We start from the raw sequence: 17210 nt of genomic DNA on the forward strand, positions 1-17210 counted from the left end.
CCAGGTTTCATTTCAGAAGGAACTAGCTGGTTCCCCGAAAGAGAGCTGAGGAATGACCAAATTACATAAATGTATGTGAATGGTTGGAGACCAATATAGAGGACAAATAGATAAGCAGAGTTGATTTAGGGAGTAGATGTTGCCTTAGATACTTGCATCCCAGAAGTACTGACTAGATTTTAGAATTAGCTTTGGACCATCTAGCTGCAGCACAAAAATATGCATTTTTCTAATACAAATTGGAACAGCCACAGAATGAAAGACTGGGAGAGGTAGAGGGAGGAAGAAAGGAAATCTAAAAAACAGGGGCTATTTGCACCGTGCCCCCAAGGGACCTAAAATTGGCGTGGTAACTCTATAGGCTTTCTATGGTCAAGGGAGGTAAAGAAAGGACTGGGAAGGGAGCGAATTAATTGGGGGAGGGAGCGAATTAATTGGGAAAGGGCACAAAACCCATTCTAGACTTTCTGAAAGTAAGACTAAGGCCTTTGCATGAGCTGATGGCAATTATCTCAGTGTTTGTAGCATACCAACACTGCCACAGACTTTATATAACTACAACTACACCAACATATTTGTGCAATGACCAATGAATAGTTTCATTACTTGTCTTGAGCTGGTGGGATTAATTCTGAGTAGCAATGATGGTACCTGCTGCACTTTGAGAAAGGCAGTACATCTTTACACAGTAGTGCAAACATAATTTGGTCTTCACGTTCTGCCATGCCAGAACACTGTGCAACTGAGTTCATTAGTCCTTTGAGTGCACTGTTTTATTCTGTTCTGGTAACTATCTGTCTTGAGCCATGCTGATGTACATGTAACATTTAATTGTCTATGTAAAAGTAAAGCATAAAGCAAATGTCACATACACTGCCTAGAGCTAAAGAACAAGATTCTGGAAAATTATTGTGTTTCCTCAATTAAAAGAAATACTTTCAGAGAGGAAATACATGCTACAATCATCATCTTACCTCTTAATCTATAGTAAGCTTGGTGACTGGCTAAAATCTGCTTCACTGATTCTTGTGGGCAAACTTTCACACCAGTTGAGAAAAAGGATGACCTCTTTGTTCGGTGTTTTGCCATATCAAATATCCGCCTTATGGTTGATACTCTGGACCTCTTTGTTGTTCTTTCTGTTTTGTCTGACCCTGAAGCATCTGCAAGATGTTTGGCTTCACTGCGGTTTATCTTATTAGGGATTTCTGGAAAAGATAAAATGTAAGCATGAACATAAGCATACATTGCATAGGCAATAGGTATCCAATGCAAGATCATGTCTGGAAAATGGATATGAACCTGAGAGCCCTTTTTGTTACGTTATATTGGTGTCAATGCCCTGACTGAATTAATGTGCTGAGGAGAAACATCTTGTGATCACATGGGGGAACTGGGACTCAAGAAACCTGGTAACTAATTTCCTTGTATCTCAACACATGACCCCAGGACACATAGGGTAAAAGTTTCAGAAGCCCTAAATCTTGTTTTCAAAAGTGACTTTGGGTTAGATCTACAAAGGACACTTAAGTGCTTGAACTTAGTGCTACAGGATCTCATTTGTGAGCGTATCACCCTGTAGGGAAATTTACACTACAGTGATTAAGTAATGGTCTGGAGCTTGGGGAAAGTGAAGCATATCTATATCAGCTTACAGTGTAAAAAGGTGTCTGTGCTAGAAGTAAAATGAGAAGTATTTGTACCTTAAATCTGCACCCTTTTGAGATATTCTTATCTTTCCTTTGGGCTTCAGGGCACATCTCCCTTCACATCAGGTTCATAGTCTTGAACCCATCCCAAGAACTGGACCCTGAAACACTTTCTTTCAAAAGCTGAACAGGAATTTGATTGTCTTTGGGGAAAGAAAGAGCTGTTTCCAGTCTCCTCCTTTTACTGCACAGTGCACTCCTCTACCCTTCCCTCACATAAACTGAAGTATTAATCAGAACAGACTGCAATTATGTTTCTTTGCCAGTGGGTGATAGGTGGTGTGAATGCTGTGGCATTGTATCTCAATAGATCTTTATTCCTGGCAAAGTGGAACAGCTACAGTAGAAAAAAATGAAATCAGTGAGTGGGAATTGAAGATCTAGGCTTAACTGTTACTTATGGAGCTATTAAGTTATAAAATAGCCTCAGGCATAGGAACCCCCATATTAAAGGCACACAAAAATTCAGGACTCATTTGGTTCCACTTCCTAAGTATTTGTGATGCAGTATTACATGACATAGCAGCTAAATTTAATGTAAAAATGTTAATGATAAAAATAGCATATAAGGAACACATTTAAAAGAGCTGAAATACAGCATTTTGCAGGATTGTGTGAAAGGAGCAATTAGTATCTTTTAGATTATCTTCCAAAATTTTGTATACATATTAATAAAGACGTTAAGGTTAATTTGGAAATACCTTTTTTTGGTTGCATTTTCATACATTTGATACAGTCATTACAGATGAAAAATAAAGAAAAATGTAAACAGAATAAAAGACGTTTTGAAAGAGCTGTTTTGAAAGAAAAGTGTAAAATTTGTAGATAATTGGAAAACTTCAAGGGAGAAAATGTAAGAAAGACCTCATATATGTATATGCTGATGAATCAACTAAAAAAATTGCTTTGAAGAATGGTTTAAAAACTTGTAAAGGAAGAATAAAAGGAAATAGCAGGGTTCAAAAGGAACAAGTTCAGGGAGAGTAATACCATCAAAAAAATTAAGAGTAAAAAATTATCAGTTTGCTGGAGAAAGAAGAAATGTCGTGCTGCATATAACAAACACTAATTATCATGTTCTTAGGCAAATCAAGAGAAAATAAGGAAGGTAAAAACACATTATCTTGACAATTTGGAACTGAGTTAATTAAATGCTTAAAGAAAAGTGGGCAGATAAATGATGAAAGAAAAATAATTGAAAAGCATACTGTTACAAAAAGAGTAGTACTTGAAGTAAAAAATGGAAAAAAGTTGACTGCTTCACTATAATGAATATTGTGTGAAAGGCAGGAGGTCATACAATGAAGGCAACAGGTGATATCGCTTTGTAAAGCATGCCAGAGGCAGCAACCTGTAGGCCTATAACTGTCTAATTGTTGCAAGGTAATTTAAAATGATGATGCAGTCATATAGTGTTTGTCATTAAATAAAATGGAAATAATTTTTCCACAGTAATGTCAGGTCATGAACCATAAACTGCATAAAAGGAATTTCCCTTATGAAAACATGGCTTTGAGTCCATCAGAAACCACAAGTGGCCAAACAGTGGATCAGCTGAGACACTGAATTATTTTAATGATATATGGGGTGAGAGCAAAAGATTCAATTCCATTGAAATCTCAAAGCAGACCCCTGAAATCCTCTAGAAGAAAATACCAAAAATCTACATGGAAAGTAGCCAGTTGTAAGTCTATTACCTTTTACAAGGTATATTAACTGCGATAGACCAGCTGCCCAGCCAGTCTGACCAACTGGGGCAGAGGATTTTGTCACTAAGCTCTTTGATAGCTTTTGTATGGAGCAGAGGCCTTTCTTGAAGGATTTGCTTCTTCCCCAGGATTTATCCCTAAGTCATTAACTTGAATTAAGAATTATACTATTAATAAGACTGACAGAGGAGATTCTTCTCCAATGATTGTTGTAATGATTTCAGTCTCTCTGTGTTAGGGTCACTATTTGGGCTTTTCAGTCTGAGAAAGTAACCATACATTTTCTGCTTCCAGTTATCACTGTTCTGCTAGTCTATTCAGGGTAGGTATAAATATTTTTCTCTTTTCATTCTTTCCCTTCAGTTCCACTTTTTTTTTTTGTGGGAGGGATCTGTTGCTTACGTATGCTTATTGTAATAGGTTTAATTTCATTTATATCTTGTGGTTAGTAAATTTCCCTTACTAGAGTAACTTTTATTACCATCAGTTCTTGAAATCACTGTTTTACTAAACTTAAACAAAACTTGAATTGGAAAAAGCATTGGCCCCTCTCTTGACATGGTTGTCCAATACTTATTGCCTAAGAGATGAATGGAAGAAAACCTGTCTTCTGGTACAAACATTATTTGTTCACAATTCCTCAGACCTGTGCTTTCTTCTGTGTCTGTGGAAATTCTGAACTGAGAAATTTTTACCTAAGGCTCCCAGATGGTTCAGCCATATACTTTGCTGTAGTATGCCTCCATCTACAACTTTTTAGATGCTTTGCTTTCAGTGTCCTCAGTTGAAAAAACTAATCTAAAAAGACCTGTGCTGTTATGAAGTTGAACCCATATATATTAGCTGATCCCTTTTCATTTTACCATGCAACATAGTAATTGTGTAAACTGGAATGGTGCAAATTTTACGGGGTGCATCATTTGATCACGTAAAAAATCCCAATAATACTAGGCTGATTTACTTTTCTTAAAATAAATAATTTTTGTAATTTTTTTTGGTTCTCATTCTCCTTTCTGGAACAAACTTATGCAATTAATATATTTAGTGTTTACCGTGCCCAATTTGACTTTTTTTTATTTAACTCCATTGTTTCACAAAGGTGACTGTGTCAGTTTTACCTTTAAAAGGTATGTCTAAGATTTTTCGTTTTCTTTGATAGTTCTAGGGCAGAAGGAGAGATAACTGTCAAAGTCTGGTGAAATTTTATTGTACGTTAGCTTAATCTCCAAGGTGCCTTAAACAACGCTGTAACTCTCCTTTATTCTCACATGTAAGAACCTGCATCATTGTCCCCATTTTCCAGGTGGCATACTTGAGGAAAAAAGTTAAGGTAGTTTTACCAAGATGATCTACAGAGCCACTGTCAGCCATCATTAAAATTTGGAGTCCCTGACCTCTAGCCCTGAACTTAGACAAATATAACAAAAGATTTTCAAAATATGATAAAGCAATTTTCAAAATATGATATAGCAATCTTTTTCATATGGGACCTAATCAAAATGCTTTGACATCCATTCAGACCTCTCAAGCGCATAGTACTGTTCTTCAGGTTTTGTTTTCTGGCAGATAAATGGTATTCATGTCTCAAACTATAAATCTGAAATCCTCAGAATTAGGGCAGGCCTTGTGTCTCTTGAGGCCTGCGTTATCAAATTTATATGCTCACTAAAAAACCAAGGGAGGAGAAATAGATTTCAAAGGTGAGAGTTCCTATGTGTTTTTAATAATCTGCATGATGAAAAAGGAAAAGTGCATCATTATTTAACTGGATTCTAGGAAAAAAAGAGTTTAAAACCATTCAGATAATTGGTCAACATTATTTTTGGTTTTTTTTTTTTGTTTTATAAACACAGGAGGAAGCAGCTTGTATTCATACCTTTTTGTATAACTGTAGTGGATGCTTTTCTGCACAGCTTTATTAATTTCTAGCTGTTAATAGTATCAGTTTTTGGAGGACTCCAGTTTTGGTGGGGGTTGTTTGGGTTTTTTTCAGCAATGTAGGCAATCTCTGTGTAGGAACATTTACCTAGAGCATTAATTTGAAAATAATTTACTAAAATGTAAAACTTTTAGTTTTATTTGACCTTAGAAAATTAAGATGTCATTGTATACAAAAAGAAGAATTTAAAATATGGTAGCTAAAGGTTTCAGGAGCAAAATTCAAGGTGACATCAGGACAAAACTGTTGAAGTCTGAATAATTCATCATTAAAGTAATCATGAGGTTTGACATGTATGAAAAAGCAGATTAGCCTGAAAAATAAGTGGATGTTCTAAGGATAGAGAAGAATGCTTGATTGATAAATGATACATATTGCCTGCACAATAAAATAATTATTAGTTAAAAGACAAGGCTTATTTAAGGGGAACTGCTGAAATAGGATAAGGAAAGCTTATCAAAGAGGGTTAATTCAACAAAGATCCTATATATGTGTTGTTGTGATCCAATTAAATATACAGCAGGGCCAACAGCCCCTGTGTTGATAATTCAACCAGTAACAAAAGCAAGGATGACTAGTCATGGAAAGTTGATCTCGAGATCTCTGAAAGGGCTGATCAATGTAAACACCAGATGGAGCATAGAAAGTACAAAGAGGGGTAATATCCTAGACTTCACGTAGAGGCAGGGTCCTCCTGTCATGGGAGTAGTGAGGACCCCAAATTCTAATGGCACTTGCCAGTGACAGACAGGGTGGCCATGACATATTCTCTCCTTCTATTCCTTTTTAAATCTTTTTTTATGTCACAATGTCTCAGTCGCAGTTGCATGGGAAGGGTCTGACTGGATTGAAGGGGCTTAGATGAGCAGGGACAGATTAAAATATGGCATGGCTTTATCATCTAATGCAGCGTAGATCCTCCATACGAGTACTAGGAGCAGCATCTATCTTCTCCCAGAGAAGCATGCAACAACCTCTATCTTCCCATGCAGATGTGGAAGTAGAGGCCCTTTCCTTGCACTCTTGCTGGTGTTTGGGGCTGCTTTGCCAATGCTTTGTCAGACACTGTAGCTCTGACTGTGTTTGCATTAGATTTTCAAGCTTGGTTTCACAACCGTGAAGGCTCACAACTTTAAAAACGTGAGAGTATGGAATCCCATATTAGAAAACTTAATACTAATATTTAATCTGCTCAGGTCATCTCTGAGAGCTCTGTGCCCTTAAACACAGGATTATATGTCTTACTTGTACTTGACTTTGGGTCCAATATATTTTTTAACGCACACAGTGAAAGAACTTTGAGAGGAATTGCTGAGGGGACTCAACCTCAACAGTTGCTGTATCCTGGTGGATAGTGGGTCTTGTCTGGGAGCTAACTGGGGTAGCAGAGGCACAGGAGAGAACTCAGTATGGATCTCACTTCTTCAGGTTTAGTGCACTTAGCTAGTAAGCTGCTGGGTAAGAGGGCAGTATCCACTACTGTGGGGGTGTTTTGCTGAAAGAGAAGGAGCTGACATTGATGCCTAGCTTCAGAAGAAGGTGAACACTGGCCAGAGGAGAATGCCCGTGTTCCTAAAAGAAAGGAAGAGTGCTAAGGCATTTATATTAAAAGTAATTAATTTTAATTCCTCAAAATTAATATTGGCAATTATGAATGTGGTAATTCGTGTTTGGTATGTTGGCTTGTGTGAATGCCATTCTTAAATGTCACTAAATAGTAACATGGAATGATGCCTGGGTAGCTAATCATGACAAAGAGCTATGTGGCCCAAATCCAGTCCTCCAGCTTGGAAGACCTTGTGTTCAGCTGCTGGTGTTCACTAGCAAACTTCCTGCACAAGTACCACAAAGGTACAATGGGGACTTTGTATTGAAGACAAAGTATATCTGATCCCTGTATCTCTTGCTTGGATTCAGCATGACAAAATGTCACCTGCACATGTGCACAAGCTGTGCTCAAGCTCTCTATGACACAGGAGAGCAGCTCCAGGCTCCTGCTTAAAAGGTAAGTTCTGTGATTTTTAGCATTTTAAAGACTATGTTCTTGTTATGAATTAGATCTGTGCCAAGGATTTTCCTCCTTAAGAATTCAGGAAAGTGGCGGGTTTTCATAAAACCTGCTTCTTGGCAGGAATGGATGATGGTGCTCCATTAAACATTTATGGAAGATGAAGAATTTAGTTACTGTTAACATAGTACTCAAATAAGGCAAGGGTCCCATTAATCCTTATGTGATATATTCATGTTGTTATCCTTATGTTAAACATACTAAGTGTTTGGTTATAATGAAACAATTTACACCTCAGAACTTATGTGGAAATAAATCTGGAGAAGAATGTGATAAATTATTTGGAAATATATGTTATAGCAATGACAGTAGTAAATGTCTGAATTTTAATAAAACCCCCAAAACTTCTTGTTTTAATGGTGTTACATTCAAAGCTAGGAGATAGCATTAGATAACAGTTCTTTTGCAGAACCCTTTAAATTAACCTGAATTTACCAAAGATCACTGTTGTCAGCAACAAATGTGCTTTGGAATTTCATTAAGTGTGAAGAATTTAATTTCTGTAGGTAGGTAACATTGAGAAACTAAAATAGGTATCATAATCCCTCAGCTGTTCCCCTCCTCCCAGATATTCACTCAAATCTGTGTGGTTTTCTATGCCAAGTGGAGAAACACAACTGTTAAATCAACCAACTTCAGAAAGAAAGATAAGAAGGTAATTTGAAACAATTCTTATGAAATTTATGTTTAGGCCTTATGACAGACAAATATCATTTTTTCTCTCTCTCTAAATACACAATTTGGTAACATCTTTGAATTATGCTAACTATACAATTCATGGCAAAATAACTATGCTAAATTATATACCTATTATAGATGAGAGCAGGAAACATAATAAGTCACTGGTAAGATCCTCCTGCTTTTGTGAATATAGTTGTCATATACTGACTAAAAATGAATCCACGTTCACGATAAATGCAGTCTGTACCTACCACAAATATTGAACATGCTGAAAGCTTTATGAGTCAACACATGTGATTTTGATACATTTCCTTCCTACCTGAAAGAGCATCACAGGAAACTCATGTTTTCCTTCACATCATGTGTCTCATTTAAGGTAGAAATATATACCATCTCTTTCAGACAGATAAGTGCCAGTTCTGGTGGAGGATCCTCCTTGTTATTCATCAACTCTACTAACCGCTGCTGCTGGAATTCGCAGAAAATATCAAAGGCCATCTATTGTTTCACTGCCAACATCTGAATCCTGTAACAGTCTGCTTAAGGGTCAGGACCCAGACTAGAAACACCATTAAAGAATGGTTGGTTTTAATGTTGACATATGAAACATATATATATATATTTGTGTTTCCTTGGCCATCTTAGAAGCATTTGACCTGAAATGCTCTTCTGTTACCTGATACGGTTTACATCAAAGGATGCAAGAAAATGCTTCAAATGTTTGAGTACTTCTTGGAGGGGTGCGTCCAATCTGCAGTGATGAAACACTCACTTGAGCACCTCTGCTATTCATTTCCTAATCAATCTTACTCAAGACATACAGCCATCCTCTGAGAAAGTCAGTGAGATAGCATAAGTTCAAGTTCCTATGATATTTTGCTATGTATATCAACATTTCAACGATTCTGATGGTGTGAGTCAGAGTTGCAGTGCAGAATGGGCTTATTGATGTAACCATATTAAAATATGATGACAATTAGGATGGTTGGCATATGAGAAAGCTTCCAGGAGCCAGAAGCCACAGTGTCATCTCTCTGCTTGAACATGTGTAATGGGAACTGGTCAATTTTACTCACAGTTTAGGGGTGCTCATCCTGCAATACAATCTACAGTCTCTGGCTAATTGACACCATCTCATTTTGACAGAGAGTGACTTGGGCTTAACCTTACCTAACTTAGTTATATGTCAAGCTGCATAGACCAAGTTAGGTTGGGAGGACACCTGGAAGTCACCTAGTCCAATTCCTTGCTCTAAGCATGGCCAACTTCTGAGCTAGATGAAATTCATCTAGTTTTGAGGGAGAGGAGGAAAGAGAAAGGAACTGGATTAGATCTGTCTTCATTTTGTGCTGTAATGACAAAATCACAAAATGAAAGATGAATGCACTACTGCTTCCTACCTGAAACTGCTGGGGCTTCTATGATCTGTGTTGACTCACATATGAAAGGTATACCTGGAACATACCCACTAAAACTGTATTTCAGGTAACAGGTGTCTGTCCAGTAAATAGTGGCTGATAGTGACTAAATGCCAGTATATATGTATATACAAGCAGACAGATAGATATTTCTTTTTAGGAAGTGTGTTGTTCAATATCACATGTTCCTAAGGGGAAGAAATTGAAACACAGCTGGGCTTGCAAAGTGCAAAGCACATGGAATGTGCAGAAGAGTGCACCTAATTCCTGATAAAAATTGAAGAATTGTGTGATAGAGAATGAGCAGAAGACTCATTTTAATCCCCAAAGGACTGGGAATAGGACAGAGGTACAAAAGCAGAGGAGAAAACATATATTTAAAATATTTTAAAGCATCAAAATGCAGTAGTTTTCCTTCTGGGAAGAAGATAGTGTGTTTGCTACATCTGATGAATGTTGGCCATATCGCTTGCTGCACTGCTGAAGCCACTAGGACACCACAATTAGCTGAGAAATGAAGAATAGCATAAACAATAATCTGGATTTCTAGCAGGTTAAGATTTATTGTAGCTACTTTATTGTAGCCTGTAAATTAATGTCCTGTAGAGGGAGAAAACCTTTTATTATGAATAGTAATCATCTTGTCCACAGGTATTTTCAGAGAAAAAATCCCACACATCTAACTGTTCATTCACATATAGTTCACTAATCACTATGGTATGGGTATGATTATATCTGGAATTAATCTTTAAGATGCAGCAACAATATTGTAGTATTTTTATTCAAGTTTGGCTTTTAGCCAGGAAATAGATAAGATTAAAACCCACATATGATCCAGTGTTACATTTGTTTAGGAGGGGGTGAAAAAAGGGTTTACTTTTCATTTGTTTATAAGCATAACCAGGAAAACTAACTTTAACTTGGTAATTCTTATTTTATGGATGAAAGCAAAAAATAATCTTAGTGCAAAAAGCAGATGTCTTTTTCTTCTTTCTTTCTTTGAAGCTTTATGCTCTTTGACTTCCCTTTCCCTTTGGCACAAGTTTGCTTAACCCTTTTTTCAAGGGCAATTATAGTAATGAAGATCTGCAACACATTGCTGAATTGGAACAGCCGAGCGGGAAGGACTAAGTCAGAATGAATTAAAATTGTTTCATAGAGCACACACAAAGCCTTTGTGTCCTAAAGAATGGCTGAGTAAATAGCAGATATTTGCTTGCTGAATAAAAAATAACACTAAACAGCCTTGAAGGCTCTCTGGTTCCCTTACATTTTCAGTATCAAGTGCTAGGATGTACCCAGCATCAATGTATAGTTTTGAGAGTTCAAAGCTCCTTTGTGTTTTGCTAGTTATTCTGGGTTTCAGTGGTTTACAATTCAACAGTTAAAAATTATTCTACTGCCATATTTTGTGCATAGATTTTTTGCCATTGCAAAGGTTTTATGCCCCTCACTTTCCCTTCCCATTGTTAGAGCCAGTTTGTGTGAGTTCAAGTCCTGAGGTCATTTCCTGGATTCTGGCACTAGTCATGGCCAAAGATAAACACTCTCCCTCTAAAGTCTTTATTTTGTTCCCTACAGTTTCCTGTTTGTTTACTGTAGAATTGGAGGTGCTCCTTGACAGCCTCCAAATGTCTGGGAAAAGGACTCTTTTGGTCCTAAAATAGGGACGAGGAAGAAGGACCAAAAGACATTACCCAGCAAGCCCCACTTTTGTTAATGCATTTTTTGTTAAATATAGATGTGAGCAAATCAGGAATTTTAATTTAAGATAGTTTTGTTCATGAGGAAAACAAAATATCAACTGATTAACCCTATAAATATTTAGAGATTATTAGCTCTATTTTTTTTCTTTTAAGATGGGAGTATTTTATGTCTTAGTCTCTTATTTCCTAGTCTGTCACTGTTTACATGTACTGCACACTTGAATAGCCATAAAAGCCTCAAATCATCTGTTAGGATCACTAATGATCCTAAGTATCCAGTCTATTGGCAGAGCCTGTGTACTTTTGAAAATATTTTCTGTAAGTATCTGACCCTAGTGCTAAGTCATAAAATAACAGTTCTGGAAACATCCCTGCTCTGGTAAAGAAGTTTCTTAACACAAACATTAAGTCTTTTGAGATCTGTGTGCATATATTTGAGATAATGTAGTTTTAAAATATTATATATGGCATGACTACATGGCAGTAAAAATTATTATGCATTTATGCATACCACATGTACTTTATAAAACCGGGGGGAAGGAATTTTTCCAATTATCATTCATATGCATGTATAGAAAAAATGTTTTTTCCCCTGAAAGCCATCAAAAATGAGAAAATTCCAACACTGCTACATAAGAAAGATGCTATGTGAAGTTTATCATTGGTCATTGTTTCCTGAGTGTTGATAAACATTCTGTGCACCAAGTCTTCTACTACATCTCTTAGGGAGACCATATACAGTTCTGTATTCCTCTCTGTCAAGATAGCCTCCCAGGATTTTGCTGGTCTTTTATGGGAAATGTATTGTAACATACAATCACAATTTGCAATAGGTGAAACTGTGTGACCCCACTTTTTACATTATCGCTTTCTCAGTTCATAATTATAAACATGGACTGTAATGACGCCATCAAGCATGCACAGATTACCTGGAATTAATTCTATCTCCTTCTATCATAGAATATGCAACTTAAATGCAAAAGCAGTGCATTTGATATAACTTTTCTTCTTGTCAGACATGAACTATCACCCATTCTCTCACTTGTTGCCACATTTCCAAAATATCATTAATGATTATATGACACTATTTACATGGAATTAAAAAGCAAAATCAAAGAGCAACGCAATATAAATCTAGTGTTAACTAATACATTACTTTTTCCCAGGGGTTTTTCAGTACTGTAATTGTCCACTAGAGAAAATTTACATCATTTCAGTGAGATACAAGAACTGTGTTCTTTATTTTCTAAAGAAAATCTGTGCAAAGAAAAGCAAGACCAAAAAAAAAAAAAGTGTAAATAAAACTTTCAACGTAGTATTGACAGCAGACTATATTTTACACCATCATTTTAACAAATATTTAAATACTATTGAGAAGACTTCTCTTTTATCATTTTACATTCTTTGCATTTAATTAAATGCCTAAGACTGACATAAGATAGGAGGTCATTGACTTGGGCAAGCATAAAGCAGTTGTAATATTGGCTTTTAATTCAGTTATATGAATATCAAAGCATGGATGGAATAGTTAATAAGAAAACTCCCCCCAAATTAAACATGTTCCCCAAAGCTCTAAATCTATTGAACATGGAACTGAACAGGGAAAAATCACATTGCCATCTTTTCTTTTTTGTTGCTGAAGAAGCTTTAAAATTGCTGTGAACTTTTAAATGTTTTTAAAAGGAGCAATAGTTAGCTGTTACAATTATTATTACTACAGTAATCCTTACTAGTACTGCCATTTTTTGTATATTTGCCAATATGGTTTATTCCTCTAGAATTTGTATATCTAAAAGTTTGAAGTTGTTTCTAACAATGGCTAGTAAATACAAAGATATACTTTACTACGATGACAGACCATCTTTAACAATGTCAGCACTTACATGTTCTTTCATTTTACCCCTTCCATATAATTGTTTTTGAAATTATATTTTTCCATAACAGAACATATGCAGGTAAATTGAAACTAAATGGCATCTCTTACAGAGATTGTAAAACCTGGGAAACATATATAAGAAATCTTGCCAATGTTTCCTTTTCCAACTTTTTTAGCAATCTCAGTAACTGTGCGGTCTCTAGCTGAATTGTCAAAACACCGAATTCCAAACAAAGAATTCTGTAATGTGAAAATACCCTGATCTTTCAGTTTATTTTTTCCAACATATGCATTGTAAATTCATATAAACCTTTAATATATGAACTTACCTCTGCTTCCCTGAACTTGGAGAGCAAGGCAAATGATCAAAAATATTAATCCAGTTTTCAAATGCATGCTGTCTATTGATCATTCACAGTTTTCAAGATCAATCATGCAGGAAATAACAATACTTAGGTCAAGTAGAAGAATTTTGTTTTCTTAAAGAACTAAAATCCCCAAATGTCTTCCCTCTTATTATTTTTCAGGTGTCCCCAGCCTTGGACTGCATTGAATTGCAACTAAGCAAAGAGTGCATGCAACAGGTGCCAGAATGCAAGAGCTGGACAAACCCCTCCAACGCACACACTTCTAGCCTGGGGGACTGGAGTGGTAAGACAAGAGTGACGAAGTTTTAAAAAAAAGCAGTGTCTGTTTCTGGAATAATCTGTTTATCTGCTGCTCAGACATAATCCGTCTTACGGTCCAGCTGGAGGAGCTTTCTTCATCTTATTAACCTTCTGGAGCAGCATCTGTCAACCCCAGAAGACTTCAGGAGCACCATGATAAACAACGGAAGTCTCTTCTAGTGCCCATCGCCTTCGAACATTGATCCTTTGGGCATTCCGGAGGTACAGCATGTGAGCGGAGGCGAAATCATGGGGAGAGCTAATTGTGCTATTTCCAAATGAGTGATCATAAAACTCAGGGAACTTCCTTTGAAGAAGAAGACAGCTTTGTCTGAAAGAACATACTATACTCAGCTTTTCCACTGCATATGTCTTGGAAGCCTCTCTCTCTTCTCATACCAAAAGGTTGCTGTTGCAATATTCCTATCCAAGCAGTGATGATGATGTTCTGTGACAGCAGTGAAATGATGACTCAGCAGTAAATTGCAGCAGTGTTCAGGGCTGGCACAATCTGATGCCAAACCGCAAGTGGGGAAGGGAAGGTGCTGCATAGAGGGAGAGTAAGAAACGGTGGTGGGATGTGCTGTCTCAAGCATATAGCTATAACCAGGCCAAAAATTGGCAGTGAGTGAATATACTTTTCAAATAGCTCTGTTCCAGTTTCCCAAATAACTGTTCCTGTTACATATTTGGCATGTGTAAATGTTCCATACTTACTTTTTATTTTCCAGAATGGTTTTTACTGTTGCATTACACCTAAAAAAGCTACCAGGTGGGCATTTGCAATGGTCCGTCCCCCTTAGAGATTTTTGTGCGACTGTGCTTTAACATAGGAAGTATCTAAACTGGCAGCAAGAATCTGTAAGTACAAGTCAACCCCAGAAGACTAAGAATAACCTTTGGTTGAACCCAATCAGTATTCTATTTTTACGTAGGATTTAAACAATGGTAACCTCCCCCCCTTTACGAGATTGCCTAATTTTAACTACTCAGACCAGCTAGTACAGAGAGAGATTGGGCTGGGACCAAACAAGATCTGCTTTTTAAAATTTTCACAACCTTTTTCTGATTTTCAGTGCTTGTTTTAATGCTTTATAGATATTGTTTCATGCACATTGATTTATTGTTCTAACAAACCAAATTAGGAACACCTTGCCAGTAACACAATCCAAAACAACAGTGGAGATGATCAGGATTTCTACTGGAGAAAATTTGAGTATTACATAAGGATTATTCTTTAACAGTAACATTATTTGTCTTTACATATTTTATATATCATAATCATATGGTATATACTGTGGTCATATAAGTGCTACCCCTACGAACCAGCTAAGCTTTAGCAAGCATTTATAAGCATATTATAGTTGAAAGATGAAGTTCCCCCCAGTATGTTATCTGATTTTTAGTTGCTTCAGCTCTCAATCTGCAGCAATTGGAAATGTAAGTAATTTTTCTGAGGGTGGTGGAATCTGCTGTTTCTGGTGACATCTGAAAGTATGGGATTGGCGAAAGTCAGATTATTTCCTCAGAGCACCCTAGGTACCAAACTCCCTATGGAATTTGGTAGGAATGTGATCCTTTAATTCCATTAGGAATCTAATTTAAGCATCAGACTACATTTTGAAAATGTGCAATAAAGAGATTTACTTAATTACTATGCAGAGACTTGTTAGTGAAACCTGTGCCAGGAATCAGAAATCCTTTATCAAAGTTTTCATTTAAAAACATATTTTTGAGCTCTTCACATGTTGCAGAAGACAAACATTTAATAAAACATACTCTTATCTTTCAGAGATAAAGGAACAGGAACAATCCTTGAACACACCACAGTATTGTTTAGCATCAAGGTATGACTTAAGGAAAATATTGAGCTCCATAGATAAACTGTGACTAAAATATTTGTAGGGCAGGAATCTGCATACTTTGAGATGCTGTTTAAATCATGAATATTTCAAGCCGGTTTCTGTTAAGGCAGTGCCTTCTATGTATTTCCATTTAATTAAGAAATTTTGTAACTAACCTTGATAACTGCCACAGTGGAAGCAAACAAGAATGATAAACACTCATTAAAGCTAAAGCAGTATTATCTAGGGACCACTCCATCTCTAAGCACTGTAGTGTTTAATTATAGGTCACTGTTAATTAATCTAGAAGCGTTTCTTCTAGTTGGTTTGCTGTCAACAATAATTATATATTGTTAAAGAGGCGATTAAAAAAATTCTACTGAAATTCAATAGTGCATTATAAATATACTACCAAGACATGGGAAGGGCAAAACTGTATGCCAAACTATCCATTCACCCAGGATAAGTGCTTGTAAACGGGTTAAATCAGACCCGTTAATGGTCACCTCAGTGAATCACTGCATATATCTAGAATAATACACTGATGTGCTGTTTAAATACAACTAAAGCTGTTTCCTTTGCTTGCAGAAAAATGACAGTTTAGGACATCAAGGACTCCATTTAGAAGACTTTTGATATGAATTGTTAGTAAATCTGGGGCTCAATGCATTGTCACATAAAGATGATCTAAAAGTTGCTATGCATAGTGCTGAATTTCAGGTACCCTATGTAGGGATGTAAATCAGGGCACCAGCCAACTCATGTTACCCATAAAAGCAAGCCAGATTCTATACCATCAGACTAGGAGTATATCATCTAAGTTTGACTTCTGGTTTTAGTTGTCCTGAGTAATTTCTCTTATTCTTCTAGCCAACTGTTTTCCTTATAATTTCCATGCTGCATTTACCTGACAGACCTGTCCCACCCTCAGGAAGGGGAGACAAATAGTTATGAAGTATATTTTAAATAACCTCAAGTCTTTCTTTCTCTGGTATTATTTCCATAGGAGTCAGATTGGTAACTGGCAGCCAGCAAGCACCAGGCACAGCTTTAGGCTCCTGATTAAAAGTGAGGAAACCTGAGCTCTTCTGCTCCCTTCTTTGCTGTTGAGGTTGGTCAAACCACACCCTGTCTCTCAGCCTCCATATGTGCAATTAGAGGGGATGACCCCGGGGCTAGAAAAGCCTCTGCAGGAACAAATAAGATAATATGTGTAAGCAAGAATGTTTTTTTTCCTCCTTTCTCACACGTTAAAATGTAAGTAAAATCTTTCACAAATTATTATTTTAAATTTTAAAAGGAATATTTTATTTTTAGATGTTCTGGTTTGCATATCAAAGTTAGGCATCAGCGGTAGTCCTGTAGTGGATTTAAAGAGTTTGTAATGAAGAACACAAATTGTCTTTTTTGTTCTTTGAGCTTTTCCAGTTGGGCAGTATTTGTATTTTGCCCTCTACTGCTGCCCAGCCACCATGTTTTCTTTTTCTCACTGAACTAATACAAGATTTATATTTAGTCAGTAAATTAAATAAAATAAAAATTTAAAATAAACACATATCTCTTGGGCCATAAAAAATACCTGTGACTTTTTA

General features: G+C 36.5%; 1 protein-coding gene across 1 annotated transcript in view; it reads right to left on the reverse strand.

Moving 5' to 3' along the window:
* IMPG1 (interphotoreceptor matrix proteoglycan 1) overlaps nt 1-13502 on the reverse strand; it is a 59356-nt gene extending 45854 nt beyond the window's left edge. Inside the window, exons 1-2 of the mRNA XM_075046350.1 lie at nt 13436-13502; nt 975-1208 (exon numbers count right to left, since the gene is read on the reverse strand). Coding sequence (XP_074902451.1) covers nt 975-1208; nt 13436-13502 — 301 coding nt within the window. The remainder of the gene's footprint in view (nt 1-974; nt 1209-13435) is intronic.
* Between the last annotated feature and the right edge of the window lie 3708 nt (nt 13503-17210).

The sequence above is a fragment of the Buteo buteo genome, chromosome 15, assembly GCF_964188355.1.
Source record: "Buteo buteo chromosome 15, bButBut1.hap1.1, whole genome shotgun sequence".
In the NCBI taxonomy this organism is placed as follows: Eukaryota; Metazoa; Chordata; class Aves; order Accipitriformes; family Accipitridae; genus Buteo; species Buteo buteo.